Genomic DNA, 22,317 nt, shown 5'->3' with positions numbered 1-22,317 from the left:
TACAGTTTGTACAAAACCTTTACACAGCAATTTGAAGTGTGTTTGGACCAAGTTTGAGTTAATAAAATAACTTTTTAGTCATACCTGAGGAGGAGACGTGTCAGTGTCGCCACAGCTCGTTTACTTCTGAAGCGGCACCTGTGCTTCGTCCCGCTGGTCCCCACAGTAGCGCTTAGAGCGCCCTCTAGTGGTGCGGATGTACCCACAATAAAACACACAGTAGAAAATACAAAAAAATAATGGGGGTGTCTGTTTATCCATAAAACTTTAGATGGAGCCTTTTCCAACCTACTACATATACAATATTAAAATCGGTTTAATTCTGATTAAAAACTTATATTTAGCAACATACGAGGGGTTAAAAAACAAGTGGACAAAATACAAATTGTAAAACACAGATACAAGTTAAGAACACAAACCAAAGTTAAAACAAGTTACAAGGGAAGGTATAAATAGAGCGCAGTGGCTTTTTCTTTCATTCTTGCTCTGACCATCGAACAGTCAACATCTCTGACGATCTGCAAGCCTTTTCAGTTTTCTTTTCAGTTGTGCCTTTGCCTGAAGAAGACCCACAGAGGTCGAAACGTCACGTGTAGGCACACTTTATTAAAAATATATATTATTTAGTTTGTTAAAAAAAATATGTATAAAAAATTATAAAAAATAAATATATTTTAAGTTCACAATTTAAAATTTGAGTTAATATTTGACTTTTGTTTTAGATAATTTCATTTATTTTATTGGGATTTAAAAACAATAACTCCTTCATCATGAGTTTTGCTCATGATGATGGATGGACCATGGTGCGCCACGGCAAAAGACGTCGTCGATCCCCTGAACGGGATCGACAAAGACCATTTCAGGGCGGATATTACCACCAATCCGCCTTTGATAGAGGGGGTGGGGGTAGGGCCCTACTGGGGGAAGGACCGTGCACGTCCTGTCTCCCACTTTGCTGGGGGTCAGGTTCAGTTCCCCTACCCTAACCCCAAAACCCTCTGCGGCGCTAGGTTTCAGTTTCCTCACCCAAACCCTAACTTACCTGCTTTTTTTTACCTACTTACCTTCCCTACTTACCTACCTTGGTGGCATTTGATCCTCCTTATCTTTGCTTGAATTTCTGTCTCTTCTCCCCTTCTTTCCTGTCAGGTCCCAGTGAGATCTCCGTTACCTAGATGACGTGTAAAAAAAATCAAATAAAAAACATATTTTTCAACACGGAATTGGCTCGTAATTTTAAACTTTTTATTATTAGTATTGGCTAGGATCATGGGCAGACATTGCTGCAACAGGGCTACTCTGTTTGATTCTTTGTTGTGTATCTGTATTTTTTCTATTATGTACCTTATGATTTATTATATGCATGTTTTTCTATTGAAGCACTTATTCATGTTAATATTAATATAATTTTTTGCATTTCCCTTTGATTGATTAGCACTTACCTTTTTTTCTTTTCAGCACTTACCGCCCTGCTGCAGTTCTGTTTGTCTGTTTTCCCCAATGCCCCTTAAAATAGTACCTTTTTAAATATAGTTTTTAACAATTGTTTTAAGGACATGGTAAATTAAAGGGACATTATGGGGTTCATTCTGGCCTCGCTGCTCTCCTGAATCATACCTGAGCACTTCATTCCTATGAATCAGGGGTGGTGTCTCAAATCCCCCCGGTACAGGAGATTTAACTCTGAGCCCCCTTCGCCTGTTAGACTATGTGGTCTCTTGCTCCATTTCTTAGTTATTTTAGTCCAAGACACTGATTATTTTGTTGTTTCCCCCAATTCCTTCTTTTTTTGGTTTTTAAATCTTTTATAAACCACATAGTAGTACCTGTTGATTTTACGAACTTAGAACTATAAAGAAAAACTAGTGCCAGTGCAACACAACTTCCTGTTGGGAGTTATCCCTTGCTTCACCTAACCCTAATGCAAGGGCTGAGGGGAAGTGATTGAGGGAAAGTGGAACAACCAGTGAAACGCAGCCTTTTTTCGCTTAGGAAGGTCAAGTATCAGTCAATCCATGTTGTTACAAAAGGAGATAATGCCGTCCCACAATTCCTTGCAGCGGCAACATTTGGGTTAGGGTCTCTGATAAACACAAACAACCAACGCTGATAATAAATAAAGAATTTTAATGTATATTTATATACTTTAAATATATCCAGAATACGTAGTAATCATATTTGTACACAATAACAGGATATACTTTATTTTCCATACTCTGACTGATATTTCAAGTATGCAGATCACTTATAGTATCAGATAAGTCGCAGTGCCTTCTTGGCAGATGGAAGATTTTTCAAAGAATAAACAGCATAGAAGTTATCTGGAAGAATCCCATCATGCAGTGCAGTATATTGCAGATAACTTTGGTATGGTGTCGACCAAAACAAAGCGTGTTAATTAATTTACAAAAGCAGCGAAAACAGCATCTGGATCCATGCGTACTACAAACAAACATTTCCCCACAGCTTATTAAAGTTTGATTTATTCTAAACAACACAATTATCTAACAGAGTAAACAAACCAGAGATTAATAAACTAATAAATAAATTCTGCTTATTTTTCTAATCTAAACTTTGTGATGATTCACTCTAAGAGATTTTGTGTTTTCAACTTATTTCTTCATAATGACTGAACTGGAACTGTGAGGATGAAAAAGATCAGGCAGTGAATGTTTGATTCTTCTTCTCAGATCAGATATTTAATGATTATGACATTAAATCTTTACTTTTTGAAATCAGTGTTGATGCTACGTTATCATATCAACACCAACATCCCAAAATTTGAAATCAGACTCAACATTAATAATAACCGGCTGTTCATGTTCCTCAGTGATGATCTGAGGTCAGCAGCTCATTTTCTGTTTGACGTACTTTGTCAATATATCAGATGAAAAAGTGATTTCTGTCACAGCTGCCTGAATGAACTGATTTCTTAGTGTCACATTAACTGCTGGTTTTAACTCTTAAATATCTCTGTACAGTTTAACTGACGATCTGAAACCAGGCGTCACACCTGTTGATCTGTGAGGTGTTTACATGTTTAGTATCCATCGGATCTCAGCGACCTGCTCCTGAACCCGGTTTACTAAGTGATCTGGATCACTCTGATCTGAGTTAACCACTTTACATCGGTTCATGTTTCTGAAAACAAAAATCCAGATGAATCGGTGACCTTTGAAGGGACGTCTGGTTTTTAGTTTCAGATCTAAATGCTGTTTTCAGTGCAGTTGAACAGCAGCTGAGGAACAACAACACTGCAGATTAAAAAATGATCTGTAATAATCAATAACTCTGTACACATTATTACTGTAAACTACTGACCACATCAACAGTTTGTAGTTACATTCAACAGTCATTCATCATCAACATTAACATGGCTAAGCTTCACTTTGACTCCGCCCTGTTACATCACTTCCTTCAACACATTTCATTCACAGAAACACAGAAAACACTATGCAGTCAGAAACTCCTGTTCTCTGATTTGCTGCCTTTAAGGAGAATCCACCTCCTCCACTTTTTATTGTTTCTTTACTTTGAGTCTCAGTGGATGTAATTAAAATGTTTTCACGCTGAGCAACAGAAAATATTATATAAGTCAAACTTTCTCTACACATTAACCTAAATTATTTAAAAATATTAAACACAACTGTGACATTTTCTTGTTTCTGTACTCTGATATTTAACACTTTGGAAATGCTATTATTTATTATTTTCTCTCTGATTCCTAAAGTGTTCAGCCCAAAATATGTGTCCAGTTTAGATTACCAATCAATTATTTTGTATTTTAGATTTGTTTTTTCAGTTTGAAATTAAGAGTTCTGCTGATCAGCAACAAACTAATTCACTGATATTCAATAAAACATGAAGGAGGTGCATTCTTTTTATGGCCACTGTATATTTCTAACCTCTCACATACAAACATGTATATATGTGACATTTTTACAGCAGATTATAGACTCAGATGCCTCTGAGTCAAACACATCGTTATTAACACTCTGATCAATCATTATTGTCTTCTGATCAATATTTCTCTATTGCTAATATTTCTTCACAGCGAAAAAATAAAAATTCACATCAGCAACAACATCAGTTTCTTTAACAAATATTAACGCTCCTAAACCTGAAAAAAGTTTTACAAAGAAATCACGAACTTTGTCTGAAGGGACAAGAATCTCAAGACAAACAGAAATTGACAAACTGCAGACAAAGCTCCGCCCCCATCCTCAGATAAGCCCGCCCCCCACCTTAGACCAAGCATGCCACCAGACCCAATCAAAACTCCTCCTTCATACAAGCCTTGCCCATGGTTTCAGATAAGCCCCTCCCATTGACACCTGGACTCTGAGCAGGTGAGGGTGAACCCTTCATCGCGAGGCCCTGAATCAGTTCAGAATGTCTATTCCGAGTTCTATTAAAATTGTCGATGTGAACAGAAACATTTTGTTTTGTTTGTGAAGCTCTGATCTGCTCACTGTTTTTTTAAACTAAATCAGCCAATCAGAGCCCCCCACTGTCCTCTGACATGCCATGTGGTTCAGGGAGGAGGGGGAGGTGATGTCACTGAGGCTCTGGTGACATCACATCATCCTGGTTCCTGACAGTCTCAGTGAGGAAAAACAACTTATCCAATAAAATAAAAACAATAAATGAATTGATAAATTAATGAGACACAGAGAAAACAGTTCCTGTGACCAGCCTGGGAACCCGACGAATCTGCAGAGCGCAAGTTTCATTTGCTCGGCAGGTACGTCTGGCTCGTCTCCCATTCAAACAGATTTCCATCCGTCCTGGATTCGGTCGGGCCAATGACAGCTGTTTATCTAATATGGGGCGGGTTTGATAAGATGACTGACAGAGGAGCGTCACCGGTCACACGTTTCGCTGCTCTGATTGGTTGATACAGCGCAAGGCACCAGGCTCACGAAACTCAGATCAAACTGTCAAACTAGGCAGTGCTGATCAACATGAATCCAGATTCTGTAACTGTGTTGCCTATTTCCTGCCTCAAATGTTTTCAGAAACACATTTTAGTGTTGATTGGTTGTAGGTCTTTCCAATTTGCGTCCAGAGGCACTTTGGTCTGCGCCCCTTGGAAATCGAAAATGAACTAAGAGGTTCCAGACTAACACGCATTTGCGAAATAATCTGGTGATGCCAGGCTAGTGACTCAGAGCTGTTTACTTCAGATTTACAGCATTACTGTATCTTTTACAGCATTAGTATATGTATTAACAGTATTACAGCGTACAGTCTGAGTGTACAACACACACACATGCAGAACAGCAGAAACCAGTTTCACACTTTCAGAATAAAACAGTCAGTCAAAGTTTCTTTTCTGCAGATTTCTGTTTGAACAAATGGCTTCTCCTGCAGGCTATTAAAGAGTTTCAGTCTGTTTTATAATAAATAACACATTAGTGTAAATGTAATACGAAACACAAACAGATTATAAAGACCTTTAAACTCTGAAGACTGCAGTTTAAAAAATCCATAATTTTTCATCATCTCCTGTTCCTTCAGTCGCATAGTTTCTATTCAGTTCTGAGTATAAAACAGGTGAAAATCTGTTTATCTGCAGCACTTCCTGTCTGAACTGATGATGAACTCTGGTCACGTCTTTCAGATGTTTGATGTTCTGCTTTTAAATTGAAACAAATATAGTTTTAATTCAGGTAAAAGTTTGCAGTCCAAATGAATGACGAGTTATTAATCTGTTTTATTTTGTATGTTAACAAATGAGAATATTTACACGAATCTTCCTGTTTTGTCAGGTGTTGCTCTATAAACAAGGTGGACATAATATTTAAAAATCATGTTTCAGTTTAGTCCAGAACAACAACAACAACCCAAACACCTGCAGCCTCAAAAAGACCAGACAGTGATCCGCCAACCTGCAACATCATCAGTCTGTTTCTGTGATATCATCACTGATGTCATTCGGTTTACGATGTAAACAGGGTTAGGATTAACTCTAACAGTGCTGCTGCAGACACTTCAGGTGTTCACACAGGTGATACCTGACTATATCCAGGTGTTTCCATGAAAACAAAGCTGCATCACAGAATTCCAGGTTTCCAGGATCCTGTTAGTCTTTTAAAAACTTGATGTTTATGTGTTTAATCTGTGCAGTGAAAATGGAAGACATCTGTTCAACAAGCTTTAAGTCATTCATCAAAGCTCTGAACTCTGGAAACCAAACGATCTGTTGCCATCAGTAACAACATGCTGTTCTCTGATTGGTCAGATGGCTGCTGTAATTTATTATTGCGTCTGTCTGTGTAAACAGCAGGCTGCCATCTTGTTCTTCATCTCTTGATAAACAATAATTTAAGACTTCAGTTTGTTTTCTTCTTCTTTTACTTCCTGTTCCTCTGCATCAGTTTCTCCTCCACAGAAAAAAATCATCATTTCCTTTCTTTTCAATTTCCCTTGGTTTGTCCTGCAGCAGACTCCGCCTCTCTGATGATGTCAGAAGAGTAGACTTCGCCTCCTGGATGGACTGTTCGCTGGACGGGAAAAAAACTTTTTTTTAAACCAACAACTCGACAAACTGCTTCTTTTTTCAGATCCAAACTTTACTCGTCTTAGAAAAAACAGTCAATAAAACAATACAATCATTAGGTCCACTCAGTAGCTGTTCTGGAGCTCTCAGTCATCACATGATCTTCTTCCACAGATGGACTGTTGTCCTGTTGTCATGGAGCTGGACATGATGAAGAATGATTTGTGATATCATCAAAAGCACCAGAACAGCTACTAAATGGACCTTGTGGGGAGATTGTTTTATCAGCTCAGTTTTTGTTTCTGTTTGACTCAAAGTTGCTCGATTACTTCTTTGTTTTTTAGTCGACTCCCCCCCAACATTTAAAAATAATAAGAACACTAATGATGTCAGAATTATGTTTGACAAATGAAAATTTTTGTTTCTCTCTCTCTTAGTTAGAATCAGGTTTAGGTCAGGGTTAGGGGTAAGGGTTGTGCTTAGGCATTTCGTTGTGATGGTTTGGGTTAGCGCATGCATAATGTCAATGAGGGTCCTCACAAGTATAGAAAGACAAACATGATTATATGTGTGTTACCTGGATCAGGTGTTACTGTTGATCTGATTGTTTCTTTTTCCAGTTGAATCTCTGGCAGACTGAAGATAGACGTCGCTGAGACAACAATCAAAGTGACTTTGTGACATCATAGTACACAGTGACATCACAGATTAAAAACAGTGATCAAAGGTCATGTTTAAACTTACTGTCAGGAAGTGTCATCACTCTGTTTCCAAGGTTACTGAAGTAATCATGATTCATCGACTCGTCTGCTGAGATCCTCTTCTTCCCCTCAAACTAAAGTTTAAATAAAAACTTTATCGTCCAGTTATTAGTTTCCTCATCAACACAATATTGCAGTTTATTTTTTCAGACATCGTGATGTCACATCCTGTCCTGATCACCAAGGTCTGATATCTAATTTATGCACATGTAAATTAAATCATTATCTCAGTTTAATGATCTTAAAATCACTGAATATAAACAGTTTATAAAAAGTTGTATCAGCCACAGACCAGTTTTGTTTTGCTACCACCATGTTTCGGTCCTTGTTTACGTCACCTAATGTTACCCCCACATGGGGCAAACATGCGCAGAAAGAATATATTTATTCCAACCACAGAGAAACAGATTGCGCAATTACATGGTTATTAGGCGCTAATATTTTCCTATTGAACGGATTATCAAAGGTTTACACCACACCTCTCAACCCGACTGAAAATTCCTTCTGATCGGGCCAGTCTCTTCCGATTGAGGTGGTTAAATGAGGCATTTTTATTCTGACTGGGCTATTGTTCCAATTATTAGTGGAAGATTAGGGTCCATGTAAATGCAGCTTTTGTTAATAAGATTAAAAAGTCAGGAAGGTTACAGTTCATGATATTGTCTCAGCATCTGTAAAGAGTTATTCTACTTTAATTATTATTATAATTAGAGAAAACACAAAAAAACACAGTAAGATGTTTACTGACCTGCAGGAACTTTGATAACAGCTCCACTCCTTCACTGCTGAGCCTGAACAACACACACACACACACACACACACACACACACGCAAAGTTATATTTTCATGCATTAACAGACAACAGTCTCCCAGATTAAACTGTGTTTTATTGAGTTTGTCTCTTTGTTTCTGTGGGTTTTCACAGAAAGTTGTTGACCACAAGTGGTCAAAGATAACACTAACCTTCTGGGACAGTTTATACTTTGACATGGAGCTGCAGGCAGCAACATGACAGAGACCTTGCTGCCGGCAGGAGAGGAGGAATAAGGTTAGTGTTATCTTTGGCTAATATTAAAATTTGTTTGATGATCTGAAACATTTAAGTGTGACAAACATGCAGAAAAATAAGGAATCAGGAAGGGGGCAAACACTTTTTCACACCACTGTAAGTTATCACCCATTTCTGTGTTACACCTTCTTAGCCAACTTCATTCGAACTCATTACCACTAGTTTTACACTTCTTTTTGGAATTCAAGGTCAATAAATCTGAGTTATATCAAATTAGGCCTCATTTTTTAGTAAAAAAAAGCAAAGAATTATTGAATTATTTTGACTAAGTTCAAATCAGAGGAATATATGTTGATGGATTATCAAAGACTGGTATATGTCAAAGTTTAGTCAGGATACTGTTTTGAAACCATTTCATTATTTTTAATGGCAGCACATAATCACACCTGTTGTCCTTCCAGGTCAAAATTGACCCTGTCTGGTTTGCCTGTTTATAAAGCATAATGTAAAAATTATCACCCAATTCTGTGTTACACCTTAGCCAACTTCATTCCAACTCATCAGCAACTCAATTTACACTTCATTTTTGGAATTTATGGTCAATAAACCTCATTTACATAAAATTCTACTACTCATTTTTGAGTCAAATAAGCAGAAATTATTAGTTATTTTGGATTATCATAGACTGGTATATGTCAAATATTAAAATATCCCCAGGTCAAAATTTGGCCATTTTGACATTTCTAAGAGGAAATGGGATGAGCTTCAGATCGATGCCAGGTTGTGCTATGAGTACTGTGAGCCATGATGTTTTTTACAGAGAGTGGCTCTATCGGGATACCACAAATGCTTTTTGTGAGCTGGACGAATTCTCCCTCCTCTGTTCGGATTGGACTGAGTCGTCCGTCGCCATCTGTGTTTTTATCAATGACAAATGGTGCCGACAGTACACGGTAAGGGCTTTGTAACCATGTTGCTTCCTGCTTTGCTGCTTATTAAGATGCTCTTCTCACGTGCTCTCTGCTTTGCTGTTAATTTTGCTACTTTTTTTGGAACCATATACTGAAGTAGAACTATATACTTAACCAAAGCATTATTCACTTGAAGTCTTTCAATTCATCCTAACCTAAATCCAACTACTGCATTTCATAAAAAAATTAGGCACAAGATAAAATATTAGATAAAATAAAACCAGGTGAGTTACAAATCAATGCCAATTGGGAGTGAAGAAAAACTAACACTCAAATAAATCTTTTCTGTTTCAGTTTTCCACTTCCGCTGGGTGTAGCGTAGCAAAGACAGTGACAGGTTAACCTGCACTTGACCCACATGTGCGCAGTTTGATTGACATCAAATACAGCCCCTGATGACAGCCTTCCCTGCTTTCGTCACAGACATTGGATAACAGGAAGATTTTATAAAGCGGGACACTTGGTCACCCTACGCTTCTGTTGGGACGACTTCTGGCACTCCACAGATGAATTAATTCATTTGTGTAACTTTAACTGAACTTTTAGTCTGAAACTGAGCCATTGAACTCAGTTTCCTACATCCTCCAGACCTCACACCTGTATGTGAACTTTTGTCCCTGGATCCAGGCTTCATCTCCTTTGGTCTGACCTGTGACCCGTGATGTCACCAGGTCAATAAAAGGATCAGCCGTCTCTCTTTTCCACTCTCATCGGCTCCCCTGTTGGACCTTGACCAGCGGTCCTCCACCGTGTAGTCTGCCCGGAGCAGACAAACCGAACTCTCTGATCTTATAGCAGCACCGCGAGGGCCTGTTCAAGATCCCTGTAACCAAGTACAGTCTGCCAGCTAACTTCACATGTTAACAGGAGCTAACTTAACTCTAAATGAAAACAACAGATGGAGCGACCAGCTTCCTCCATCTGCACAATCAGAATATACCAGAGCAAAAGACTTGTCTTCAATCAGAACCAAAATTCTTCCCCGCCTGGCTAATCCACATTGGCAGCTAACAGCTGCACGCCAAAGCATCCACTTGTCCTTCCACGGACTGAAAATGTAACATAACTGGGCATAGCATAGAGTAACAGTGTACATGGCTAGTTACAGGACTGTTTAACTTTTCTACATGTAATGGTACTGATGTGTTTTTCATTGCTGTGTATTGTTGTGATGTGTTTTCATCTGTTAGGTTATTTTGGTAGCCACATGCTAAGTGATGTTAGTTAATGTTATGCTTCACACAGACACAGTGTTTGCATGCTAACTAACTTTTTTTTAACTTATAAGTTTTATATTACAATTATGAAATTATGAAATTTAATTGATTTCACCAACAGAATTTGGTGCCCATTTAACCATTCTAATTCCCAACACTTCCCAAATGCTGTGGTCTGTGACATAAAAGAGAAAATCCTTCAACTGATAAACACCCCCAAATGAATCATATTATTCTACAATAATGTAGGGGGCAATGATGTTTGCAGAGAACAGTCCATATAACAGTCAATATTATTATTCCTGTTTTGATAAAATGAACAAAATGTACTCAACTACATCTGCAAATTCATCCAATTTGACATCAGTTTCTCGTCAGCCACAGCCTGTATCCATGAAAAACTTTAAATTGGCAAAGAATGCTTTTGACACAATACATTTAGCTTTATTAAACACCAGGTCTTTGGCAGGCAAATCATTTTTAATTAATGATTTAATTATCAAGCACAATATTGATTTTATGTTTTTAACTGAAACTTGGTTGGACCAAGATACCCCTGCAGCAGTTCTTATTGAGTCAACCCCACCCAGCATTTTATGAGCAAAGTTGAGTTGCCATTTTGATTATTAATTCTTTCCAGTGCAAACAGATGTCTTATGGAAAATTTGCTTCTTTTGAATATGTTGCTCTTCAGTTGAATTCCTTACATCAAGCTGTATTCTTAAGCACTACAGGCCACCTAAATACAGTGTAAACTTTACTGATACCTTGTTGTGAGCAGTTTAATGTATGAACTATCAGTAGAAAGAAAATAGTTCCTAAATGAAAATGTGCGCAACAAATCTGTGGATTATCTTGAGTAACCGAGTCATGATTCACTGAAAACACCAGTGAATTAGTTAATTCAGGCTTCAATTATCTTGCAAGATGCAGAAAAACTAGTCCATGCATTTGTTACTTCTAGGCTTGATTATTGCAATTCCTTATTATCAGGATGCCCAAATAAGTCCCTTAAGACTCTCCAGTTGATCCAGAATGCTGTGGCACGTGTACTGACAAGAACTAGGAAACAAGATCATATTTCTCCAATATTAGCTTCTCTGCACTGGCTCCCTGTAGAATCCAGAATATAATTTAAAATCCTTCTCCTCACCTACAAAGCTCTTAATGGTCAGGCAACATCGTATCTTAAAGTGCTCATAGTACCTTATTACACCACTAGAACACTGCGCTCCCAGGATGCAGGGTTACTTGTGGTTCCTAGAGTCTCCAAAAGTAGACCGGGAGCCAGAGCCTTCAGTTATCAAGCTCCTCTCCTGTGGAACCAGGTCCCAGTTTGGGTTCGGGAGGCAGACGTCATCTCCACATTTAAGAGTAGGCTTAAGACTTTCCTCTTAAAATAAAGCTTACAGTTAGGGCTGGCTTGGGTAAGTCCTGAACCATCCCTTACTTATGCTGCTATAGGCCTAGACTGCTGGGAGATTTCCCATGATGCACTGAGCTCCTCTCTCCTCCTCTCCCTCTCCGTCTGTATGCATTTTTATCCCATTACTGCATGTTACTAACTTGATATCTTCTCTCTCCCGTAGTTGTGTGCTTTCTTGTCTCTCTCCTCTCTCCTTCTGTTGCTTTCAGCAGGTATTTCTGCCTCCAGAGCTGCAGAGACTGGATCTATGATTGTGGGCCACCTGTTGCCCCCATGTTCCTGCTCAACACCCACTGCTACAAGTAATATTATTAGACTTATTATTATCATTATGAGTAGACCCCATACTTCACTAACATACTACATAATGGGCTGGATGACACTATCAAATATTTTAAGGCAAATTTAATTGGAATTTGGAAATTATAAAATTTTCTCTTAATTGTATTTAGAGCTCTTCAAGCTTTATTTTTGTGCATTCACTGCCATGTTGAAACCCCCTGATGCTGTTATGGTTATACCAAGTTAGGTAACTAATACCAAGCTAGGTAATTAACTCATACTGTGTTCAATTATATGATTATTTATGGTAAACTGGTATGTGTTCTCCTGGCATCAGGGGCATTTTTGAAAAATCATGACATTAGTTTTCTTAACATTTCCTACATTTCCTGCCCAGTTCTGACAGTACTTTTCTACTATTTACAGCTGTTGCTGTAGTCCTTGTTCAGTAGCAGACAGTAGAACAAGGTCATCAGCGTAAAACAGAGACTCCACCTCTCTATTTAGGAGTGAGAGGCCAAGTTCATTTATATACATTAAATAAAGTACGACTTAAATTTTCCAAATACATTGATTTAACCAGATCATATATTTTGCCCCTCTATACCACAATGTCAAAGTCTGTAATAGAGCCCTTCATAGAGTCGAAAGCTTTCTTGAAATCAATAAAACAAGTGAATATCTTACCATATTTTGTTTGGTGTACATGTTTGTTAATTAAAGTGTGAAGGGTATATACATGGTCAGTGGTACTGTGTTTTGGGAGGAAGCCAATTTAATTTTTACTCAAGATGGAGTGTTTGTCAAGGAAATCTAGTATTCTTTTATTTAGAATACTACAGAACAGTTTACCTAGACAACTGCTGACACAGACACCACAGTAGTTACTAGAACACTGTCATCCCCCCTCAAACTTCCCATTGAAAGCTGTTTTTCAACAGCTGAACACCCAATTGTTTTGATGTTTTCCAGTCAGGATTTCGACCCCAACACTGAGACTGGTGTTGTTAAGGTCTTAAAAGACATCCACTTAAACACAGATGGTGGAAAAGTTTCAGTCTTGGTATTATTAGACATCAGTGCTGCATTCAACAAGGTCGACCACAATATGTTTCTAGACAGACTGGAAAACTGAGTGGGACTTTCTGGCACAGTGTTAAACTGGTTTGAATCCTATTTGAAGGACAGGGACTACTTTGTGTTTATCAGTAATTACACATCTGAGCATACAAAAATGACGTGGAGTTCCCCAATCTCAGGCCTCTTCTGTTTAACATCTACATGCCCACTAGCTCAGATTATAGAAAACAACAAAAAATGTTACGACACAGATTTATATAATGATATAACCAGGTGACTATGGTCCCATACAAGCACTTAGTAGGTGCATTCAACAAATCAGTGACTGGATGTGCCAAAATGTCCTCCAGTTAAACAAAGATAAAACTGAAATAATTGTCTTTGGAGCCAAAAATTAAAAGAAAGAGACACAAGGTGGTCATGGAGCAGAGCCTTTCCACAAATAACCCCAACAAACTATGGGACACAATGAAAGCCATAACTAACATGACCCCTAATGAACTAAATTAATTTTGTCTTAGATTTAAACTCAGGCTCCAGCCAATTTTAATACCTCTAAATTGACGGAACAAATGAGGGCACAGGACTTGTGATTGATCCCCACAAGGTTCTGACAGTTTTTAAGAGCTTATGTGGTAAAAGGTCACAGGGCCAGATGGGCCTTCATATTGAAGACATGTGCAGAGGAAGTTACACCTGCATGGTGTGTGCAGACTCCCACAGCATTCCCACCCTCTGGAAAATGTCAATCATCACACCTGTCCCTAAAATACCTTGCCCAAAAATGAACAATGACTACAGTCATGTTGCATTAAACTCCATCATTATGAAGTGTATCCAAAGAATTATGGTGTCCTTTCTTAAATCTGAGGTCAGCTCAGTTCTAGATCCCCTTCAATTTGCATATAGGCATGGGCAGAGTACAGATGATGCAATTAATACAATCATATACCTGGTCACCAGACATCTGGAAGATCCTAAGGCCAATGCCCACCTTTTTATTAATTTTAGCTACACCTTTAATACCATTGTAGAAAAGGTTTCAGTCGTAGTCATCTGGACACTGTTTTCAGAATCAAGACGTTTGAAAACAGTGTCCAGATGACTACGACTGAAACCTTTTCTACGATAGAACACTCCTTTAATACCATGCAACCCCACATGATTCAGAAATTGATGCAGATGCATGTCAACCCTTTTATTATTAGCTGGTTTTATTCCTTTTTAACTAATCACACACGACACGTGTAGTATAGTTGTGTACCTGGGAGTGTGGTTACTCAGTCTCTCTGCTCTGTACTGAGGATAGTTGTACGTCACAAACTCGTCATTACAACTGATCCCAGGCCAACTCTGCTCTGTGGGAGTACCTGCACACAAAATACAACAAATGCACTAAGTATATACAAAACAGTTTTCTATCAATAAAAGAAGCTGACTGGTTCTCAGTGATGAGAAAGAAGCTGATTGGTTCTCACCCAGGAGCTTGAAGATGAAGTGAAGCTCCTCTTCCACTGTGGAACCAGGAAACAGAGGTCGACCTGTCACCATCTCATAGAAGATACAGCCAACACCCCTACAGACAGACAGGTAGAGAGAAACGGTAGAGAGAGAGAGACAGGTCATTAAAGTTAGGATTTCTGAAAAACTGATCAGTTGGTCTGATGTTTGTAAAATATCTGAGATTCAGTTCACGTTCACCACAGAAGAAGAATGTTGGTCACAGAGTCAACATTTTGTAGTAGTAGTAGTACTACAGTATACTACAATAGTACTGCAGTACTCACCACATGTCGATGTGAGTGGAGTAGTCGGTGCTGCCCAGCAGGATGTCCGGCGGTCGGTACCACAGCGTCACCACCTCATTAGAGTACGTCTTCGTCGGGATTGACTTCGCTCGAGCCAAACCTGAAACACACACAACACCTCATGACATCAGTGACATGATAACAGTGAGTGCGTTTACATGCACATTAGTATTCTGGTTTTTATCATATGTGAAATATTGTGTTTACATGGAATACAGAGAAACATGGTTATTCATATCCCTGTTTGCATGATCATATCAGTAGCGACCACAATTTCTTTATTCACTGACCCAGATTTTAAAAAATGGCAGCCCGCAAAAACCACACCGTGGTCAATTGCTGAAGCACAGACGTATCAAGAACACAATCCCTTAGATATCCTTTGTTATAAGCAGGCTTAAAAATTTCCTCTTTGATAAAGCTTATAGTTAGGGCTGGCTTGGGTGAGTCCTGAACCATCCCTTAGTTCTGCTGCTATAGGCCTAGACTGCCGGGAGATTTCCCATGATGCACCTCTTTCCTCTCTCCTCCTCTCCCTCTCCATCTGTATGCATTTTTATCGCATTAATGCATGTTACTACCTTGATATCTTCTCTCTCCCATAGTTTTGTGCTTTCTCGTCTCTCTCCTGTCGCTTTCAGCAGGTATTTCTGCCTCCAGAGCTGCAGAGTCTGGATCTGTGGTTGTGGGCCGCCTGCTGCCCCCGTGTTCCTGCTTGACAACTGCTTCTATAGTTATTGTTATTGGCTCTGTTACTATTATTGTCATTATTATTCCTATGACTGTCATTCCGTTATTATTAATTTATTAAAATTACCACTACCATTACATTATTATTATTTTAAAATTGTAGGTTGTATTTGCATGCAGCGGAGCAGAGAAAAAGGTGAGCAGTGAAGTTTTCAGTTTAGCAGTAGATACGGTGTAGATTACAGTTTGTCAGTGAGTAAAGGCTGCAGCATCTCATACCAAAGTAAAGCTCCCAAGTGTGTGTTGTTTCCCAACTGCTGGAAAAGTGAAGGGGGTTATTGCATTGTCGCGTTGAAGATGATGTCAGGCAGTTTCACGTGGCGTCGTCCGCCTATGTTGAGGGGGTACTATCCAAAGTACTATCTGCAGTGGAAAACGAAGTAGAGAAAAATACCTGGTACCAAAAGCGAGTAGAGTCGAGTCAAGCCGTAACATGCAGTGGAAATACAGCTTTTCTCAGCTCAGCTGCCTGTTCCACCAGTTGAGACTGACATCTGGTGACGCTTGCTGTGCAGTAGCCTACAATACATCATCATACCTCAATACAGCATCTCTGTATCAGTTTTATAGAAAGTCTATATTTTTGACGATATTGAAAATCATACCTTTGGGATTTCTAAATACCCTGGTATACCGTAATTCCAAACCTAATGCTGCAAGGATAGCAGAGAATTGTCAGAAATCTTGTCATAACCAGGATACTCATGTGCATGTAAAATCACTCAATGACATCATCACTGTCAGTAACATCATTACATTACATTCATTTGGCATAAACTTTTGTCCAATGCAACTTACAGTAAGTTCATTAATCCAACACAGGAACAAAAGATGTTATCAAAAGCTGGAAGTGAAACCATCTTAAACAAACCACTACTTGTGTTTCCTAGAGTCTCCAAAAGTAGACCAGGAGCCAGAGCCTTCAGCTATCAAGCTCCTCTCCTGTGGAACCAGGTCCCAGTTTGGGTTTGGGAGGCAGACGCCATTTTCACAATTAAGAGTAGGCTTAAGACTTTCCTCTTTGAAAAAGCTTATAGTTAGGGCTGGCTTGGGTGAGTCCTGAACCATCCCTTAGTTATGCTGCTATAGGCCTAGACTGCCGGGAGATTTGGGAGACATGATGCACCTCTCTCCTCATCTCCCTCTCCATCTGTATGCATTTTTATCCCATTAATGCATGTTACTAACTTGATATCTTCTGTCTCCCATAGTTTTGTGCTTTCTCGTCTCTCTCCTCTCTCCTGTCGCTTTCAGCAGGTATTTCTGCCTCCAGAGCTGCAGAGTCTGGATCTGTGGTTGTGGGCCGCCTGCTGCCCCCGTGTTCCTGCTTGACAACTGCTTCTATAGTTATTGTTATTGGCTCTGTTACTATTATTGTCATTACTATTCCTATGACTCCATGATGCACTGAGCTCCTCTCTTCTCTTCCTGTATGCATTCTTATCTTATTAATGCATGTTACTAACTCAACATCTTCTCTCTCCCGTAGCTTTCTTGTCTCTCTCTTTTCTCTTTCCATCGCTTTCAGCAGGTATTTTTGCCTTCAGAGCTGCAGAGTCTGGATCTATGATTGCGGGCCACGTGCCACCCCCCTGCTCGATGGCCGCTGCTACAATTATTATTATTAGTCTTATTACTATTATTGTCATTATTATTCCTATCACTGTCATCCCTATAATTATTATTATTAATATTTTATTAATATTACCACTACCATTACATTATTATTATCTCTCTCTCAACCGGCAGTGCCGGATGGCCGCCCACCCTGAGTCTGTGGTTCTGCTCGAGGTTTCTGCCTCTTAAAGGAAGTTTTTCCTTGCCACTGTCGCCAAGTGCTTACTCATGGTGGGATTTCTTGGGTCTCTGTAAATAATATTATAAAGAGTACGGTCTAGACCTGCTCTATAGGAAAAGTGCAATGGATAACTTCTGTTATGAATTAGCGCTTTATAAATCAAATTTAATTAAATTAAATTGCAGTACAAGTACTTTGTTTTTTGGATATGAGTAATCAGTAAGTTCTATCATAGTGTGTCTGTAGGTATAGTGTAAAAGGTGGTTTTAAGCCAGTGGTAGAAGATGTGCAATGACTCTGTTGTTCTGGCATTAGTGGGGAGTTCATTCCACCTCTAGCTGCAGAGGTCTGGGGACTAGATTAGAGATAAGAGAGACTTTATTGCCATCCATCTGTATACAGTGCAGTACAGTACATAGAGGAACAAAATTGTGTTTCTTCTGGTCTCCAGTACAAAACAAAAAGAATGAATGATGCAACATTCAGTCGGAGTAAAGCAAAATTCAGACTACATAAGGTACAAAACCAGATACAAAACAAGGTACAAACATGTAGTGCAACGCGCAGGTCAAAATCTGTTACAAGACTGTGTTAAAGCTGGAGTGCGGAACTTTTTGTCTCCCCTTTCTGGCAGTGAGATACTGTCGACTTGTGCTTATGATGTATGCCTACAGGTGAGCTCGCCCCATGCTCATGTTCAGAAATAGTTACAAAAATACATAGAAATTTCCACAGTTCCAAGACAATAATCCATTATTTAGGTAGAATAAATGTTTGCCGTCATTCCCTTCTCTCAGCGCCCTCCAACAAAGAAAAGCTAAAGCTACACCAATGATTATCCATGTTTGTCCTCGCTGTTGTTCGCTTTCTTTTTCTGACATTAATCCTTCCTCTGAGCGCGGAGTTTCTTTTTTATCTGGAGCATCAGACACTTTTCTTGTACGCTTCTTACGTTTTTCTGCCATAGGCTCTACCATACTCCTAGTTGCTGCAGCCTACTGCATCACTACGGTTGCTCCAGAGCCATGTAGAGAGAGAGTGGAGTCATCTCCATTCATTTTCAATTTAAGTGGCTTTATTGGCATGACTGCATACAATGCCAAAGCTTATTAACACAAACTATACAATTATACACAAAATAAACAATAAACAATGCTCAATAAACATTCTCTCTAATGGACCTTTTTTACAGCAATGGCGGCTTGCAGAGCTCTCTACATTGCTCTGGGTTGCTCCCCGCTTGAGCTCTGGCAAACCAATCATTGCTGCGTGGCGTAAAACACATCATTACAGGTGTGCCAGCATGGGAATGTTGCCACAGACACCAGATTTAAAAACTCTGATATGCTGCGAAATACAGAGAGATTTACCTGGCAGTCATAGTCTTAATCAGCATTGTGTGAACTTGTTTGGCAAGGGATTGAATGTAATGGACGTTCCTTTATATGTAAAAGTCCCGCACTCTAGCTTTAAAAAAATAGAAAAGTATAAATATAAATGAGAGTATAGAATACGTGTAAGTAGTGCAGTAGCAGTTTGTGGGCCCCAGAGGATATTTATGTATACAGGATATGTATGGTGCAAGTACTCAGGCTATGATGACCAGTAAAGTAAGGTAGGGTATGAAGTGACTAGTGCAGGCAAATAAAACTAGTAAGACTAGTTTCAGGTCTGTGGTCTAGTTACAGAGGTCTGGGGACTACTTGCAGAGATCTTGGCACTACTTGCAGAGGTCTGGGGACTAGTTGCAGATGTCTGGTGGCAGACTCAGGGGCTCCGGTGAGGAGGGAGTTGCAGTGGTCCAGGTGGGAGATGACAGGTTCTGAATGAGCAGCTGGACCACCTCCCTAGTGAGTGAGGGGCAGATCTTCCTGATGTAGTGCAGAGGATTCCTCATGAGCGAGCTATATTGAATTTATCTCTCAACCGAAGTAGAGAAACTTTAATGTTTGCATGTGTACACATACTGTCCATGTTAATGTGTCTATTAAAACCAGCAGGAAACAGATGCAGTGCACTCACCAAAGTCTGCCAGTTTGAGCTCTCCTCGCTCGTTGATCAGCAGGTTTTGGGGTTTCAGGTCTCTGTGGAGAACTTTCCTCCGATGACAGTAGGACAAACCTCGTAGTAACTGGAAAAGAAAGAGCTGAGGAGAGAAAAAACAGTACAAAGAATCACAGGTAAACTGTTCAGTCATCAAACAGTTTCAGATCAAAATATATCCAGTTCAGAGCTGCTGTTTGGGGTTTGGTTCAAATAAAATCAAACCTCATCCACAACAAACCAACTTCCTGACAAAGCCTGTGGGGATTTCTTTCCCCTGAAGTCGTCTTGTAAGGCAGAGCATCCTGCCACGCTCCTAGCATGTGTTTATCTGCAGCTCAAACGTGGTCTGGTTGGATATGACTCTGGCAGGCTGAATATCAGCAGACATAGCTCTGTATATCCACAGTGAAACCAGAAAGAGTGACGAGTGGCAGACATCAAAAGCACAGGTGAACAACAGGTGAACAGCAGGTGAGCAGCATGTGAACGACAGGTGAGCAGCAGGTGAGCGACAAAGGGGGGGGGCAGGTGAGCAACAGGTGAGCGACAGTATCAGTAGTGCTGAAAGTAACAGATACATTAAAAGTTTTCTCACTTTGACATTGTGAACATGGATGATGTTTCCACAGTCATCCAGATACTGTTTCAGATCTTTGTCCTGAAACAAACAAGAAACATCATTAAAGGCTCAATACACCCAATATCAAGGTGTGTGTGTGTGTGTGTGTGTGTGTGTGTGTGTGTGTATGTCTCACCAGATACTCAAACACCAGTGTGAGGGATTTCTGCGTGTGGATGATGTCATGAAGCGTGACGATGTTGGCGTGTTTCAGATCCTTCAACAGAGACACTGAGGGAGAAAACACACACATTAATACACACACATTAATACACAAACACACATTAATACACTAGGGCTGGGAATCGTTAAAAAATTTTCGATGTCTGTACTGGTACTGATACCTTGACTTCGATACCAGTTCCTGAACAATCTTTTTTTCAATACCAATTTTATAAAAAGAAAATTAAATACACATTACAATACAGTTACTAACTTCAAAGGATTAATACCTTTTCTTAAAAAGCCCACTCTTGATCCGGGGGTTTTAGCCAACTATAGACCTATATCTGACCTTCCCTTTCTCTCTAAGATCCTTGAGAAAGCAGTCGCCAATCAGTTGTGTGACTTTCTAAACAATAAACAATAGTTTATTTGAGGATTTTCAGTCAGGATTTAGAGTGCATCATAGCACGGAGACAGCACTGATGAAAATTACAAATGACCTTTTAATTGCATCAGACAACGGACTTGTCTCTGTACTTGTCTTGTTAGATCTTAGTGCTGCATTCAACACAATTGACCATCACATTCTATTACAGAGACTGGAACATTCAATTGGCATTAAAGGAGCCGCACTAAGCTGGTTTAAATCCTATCTATCTCAGTTTGTACATGTTAACGGTGAGTCCTCTGTGCATGCCAAAGTTAGTCACGGAGTTCCACAAGGTTCTGTGCTCGGACCGATTCTATTCAGCTTATATATGCTTCCTCTAGGCAATATTATTAGGAAACACTCCATAAACTTTCATTGTTATGCGGATGATACCCAATTATATTTATCCATCGAGCCAGATGAAACTAAACAGTTCAACAACTTCAACATGCCTTAAGGACATAAAAACCTGGATGACCTGCAATTTTCTGATGTTAAACTGACAAAACTGAAGTTATTGTACTTGGCCCCAAACACCTCCGAGACACATCATCTAGAGATATAGTTACTCTAGATGGCATTGCCCTGGCCTCCAGCAGCACCGTAAGGAACCTCGGAGTTATCTTTGATCAGGATTTATCCTTTAACTCCCACATGAAACAAACTTCAAGGACTGCCTTCTTTCACCTACGTAACATTGCAAAAATCATGCACATCCTGTCTCAAAATGATGCCGAAAAACTAGTCCAGTTTAGACCTGCTTTATAGGAAAAGTGCAATGAGATAACCTCTGTTATGAATTGGCACTATATAAATTGAATTGCATTTAAATTGAAAAGGAGGAAACTGTTTAAAGACCAAGGTGCCAACTGCTCATCAGTTCAAAGACACTAACTCATTCACACACACACACACCGAAGGCAGAGCCTCAGGAACAATTTGGGGTTCAGTGTCTTGCCCAAGGACACTTCGACATGTGGACTGGAGGAAGCAGTAATTGAACTATTTTTTAACTTAAATAAACAAACTGAAATTGAAGTTTCTGCTGAGAAACACATCCTGACTACTGTAATAATATTGATAATGTAATAATACTGATACTGTAGTACTACTGAATACTGTAATACCACTGATACTCTAGTCTGTGTGTTACACTAAACTGTAATGATGCTAGCAGCCTGTACAGCACAAACTGTAGTTTTACTACTGTAGTACAGTATTAATACTGTAGTACCTTCTCTGATAGCAGTACATGGAGCTCCTTCTTCATGTTCCAGTCGAATTTCCTTCAGAGCCACGAGGTTATCAGTCAGTTTACTGCGACCTTTATACACTGTAGCATAGGTCCCCTACAGACAAACAGGTAGAGATAGGCAGGTGAGAGACAGACAGGTTAGAGATAGGTAGGGAGGGAGAGGTGAGAGAGAGACAGGTGAGAGACCAGCTGATGACC

General features: G+C 39.4%; 1 protein-coding gene across 1 annotated transcript in view; it reads right to left on the bottom strand.

Moving 5' to 3' along the window:
• Positions 1–2,110: 2,110 nt before the first annotated feature.
• The window catches only part of cdk16 (cyclin-dependent kinase 16), a 33,297-nt gene continuing 13,090 nt past the window's right edge, over positions 2,111–22,317 (bottom strand). The window contains exons 7-17 of the mRNA XM_044210933.1: positions 22,099–22,213; positions 20,406–20,500; positions 20,246–20,308; positions 19,627–19,750; positions 15,036–15,156; positions 14,727–14,824; positions 14,513–14,618; positions 8,012–8,054; positions 7,247–7,337; positions 7,080–7,154; positions 2,111–6,506 (exon numbers count right to left, since the gene is read on the bottom strand). Of these exons, the coding sequence (XP_044066868.1) occupies positions 6,469–6,506; positions 7,080–7,154; positions 7,247–7,337; positions 8,012–8,054; positions 14,513–14,618; positions 14,727–14,824; positions 15,036–15,156; positions 19,627–19,750; positions 20,246–20,308; positions 20,406–20,500; positions 22,099–22,213 (969 nt within the window). The 3' untranslated portion in view covers positions 2,111–6,468. The remainder of the gene's footprint in view (positions 6,507–7,079; positions 7,155–7,246; positions 7,338–8,011; positions 8,055–14,512; positions 14,619–14,726; positions 14,825–15,035; positions 15,157–19,626; positions 19,751–20,245; positions 20,309–20,405; positions 20,501–22,098; positions 22,214–22,317) is intronic.

This window comes from Siniperca chuatsi, linkage group LG10 (assembly GCF_020085105.1).
Source record: "Siniperca chuatsi isolate FFG_IHB_CAS linkage group LG10, ASM2008510v1, whole genome shotgun sequence".
Taxonomy (NCBI): Eukaryota; Metazoa; Chordata; class Actinopteri; order Centrarchiformes; family Sinipercidae; genus Siniperca; species Siniperca chuatsi.
Note: the sequence above shows the minus strand (reverse complement) of the source record. Positions and strands in the feature narration are given on the sequence as shown.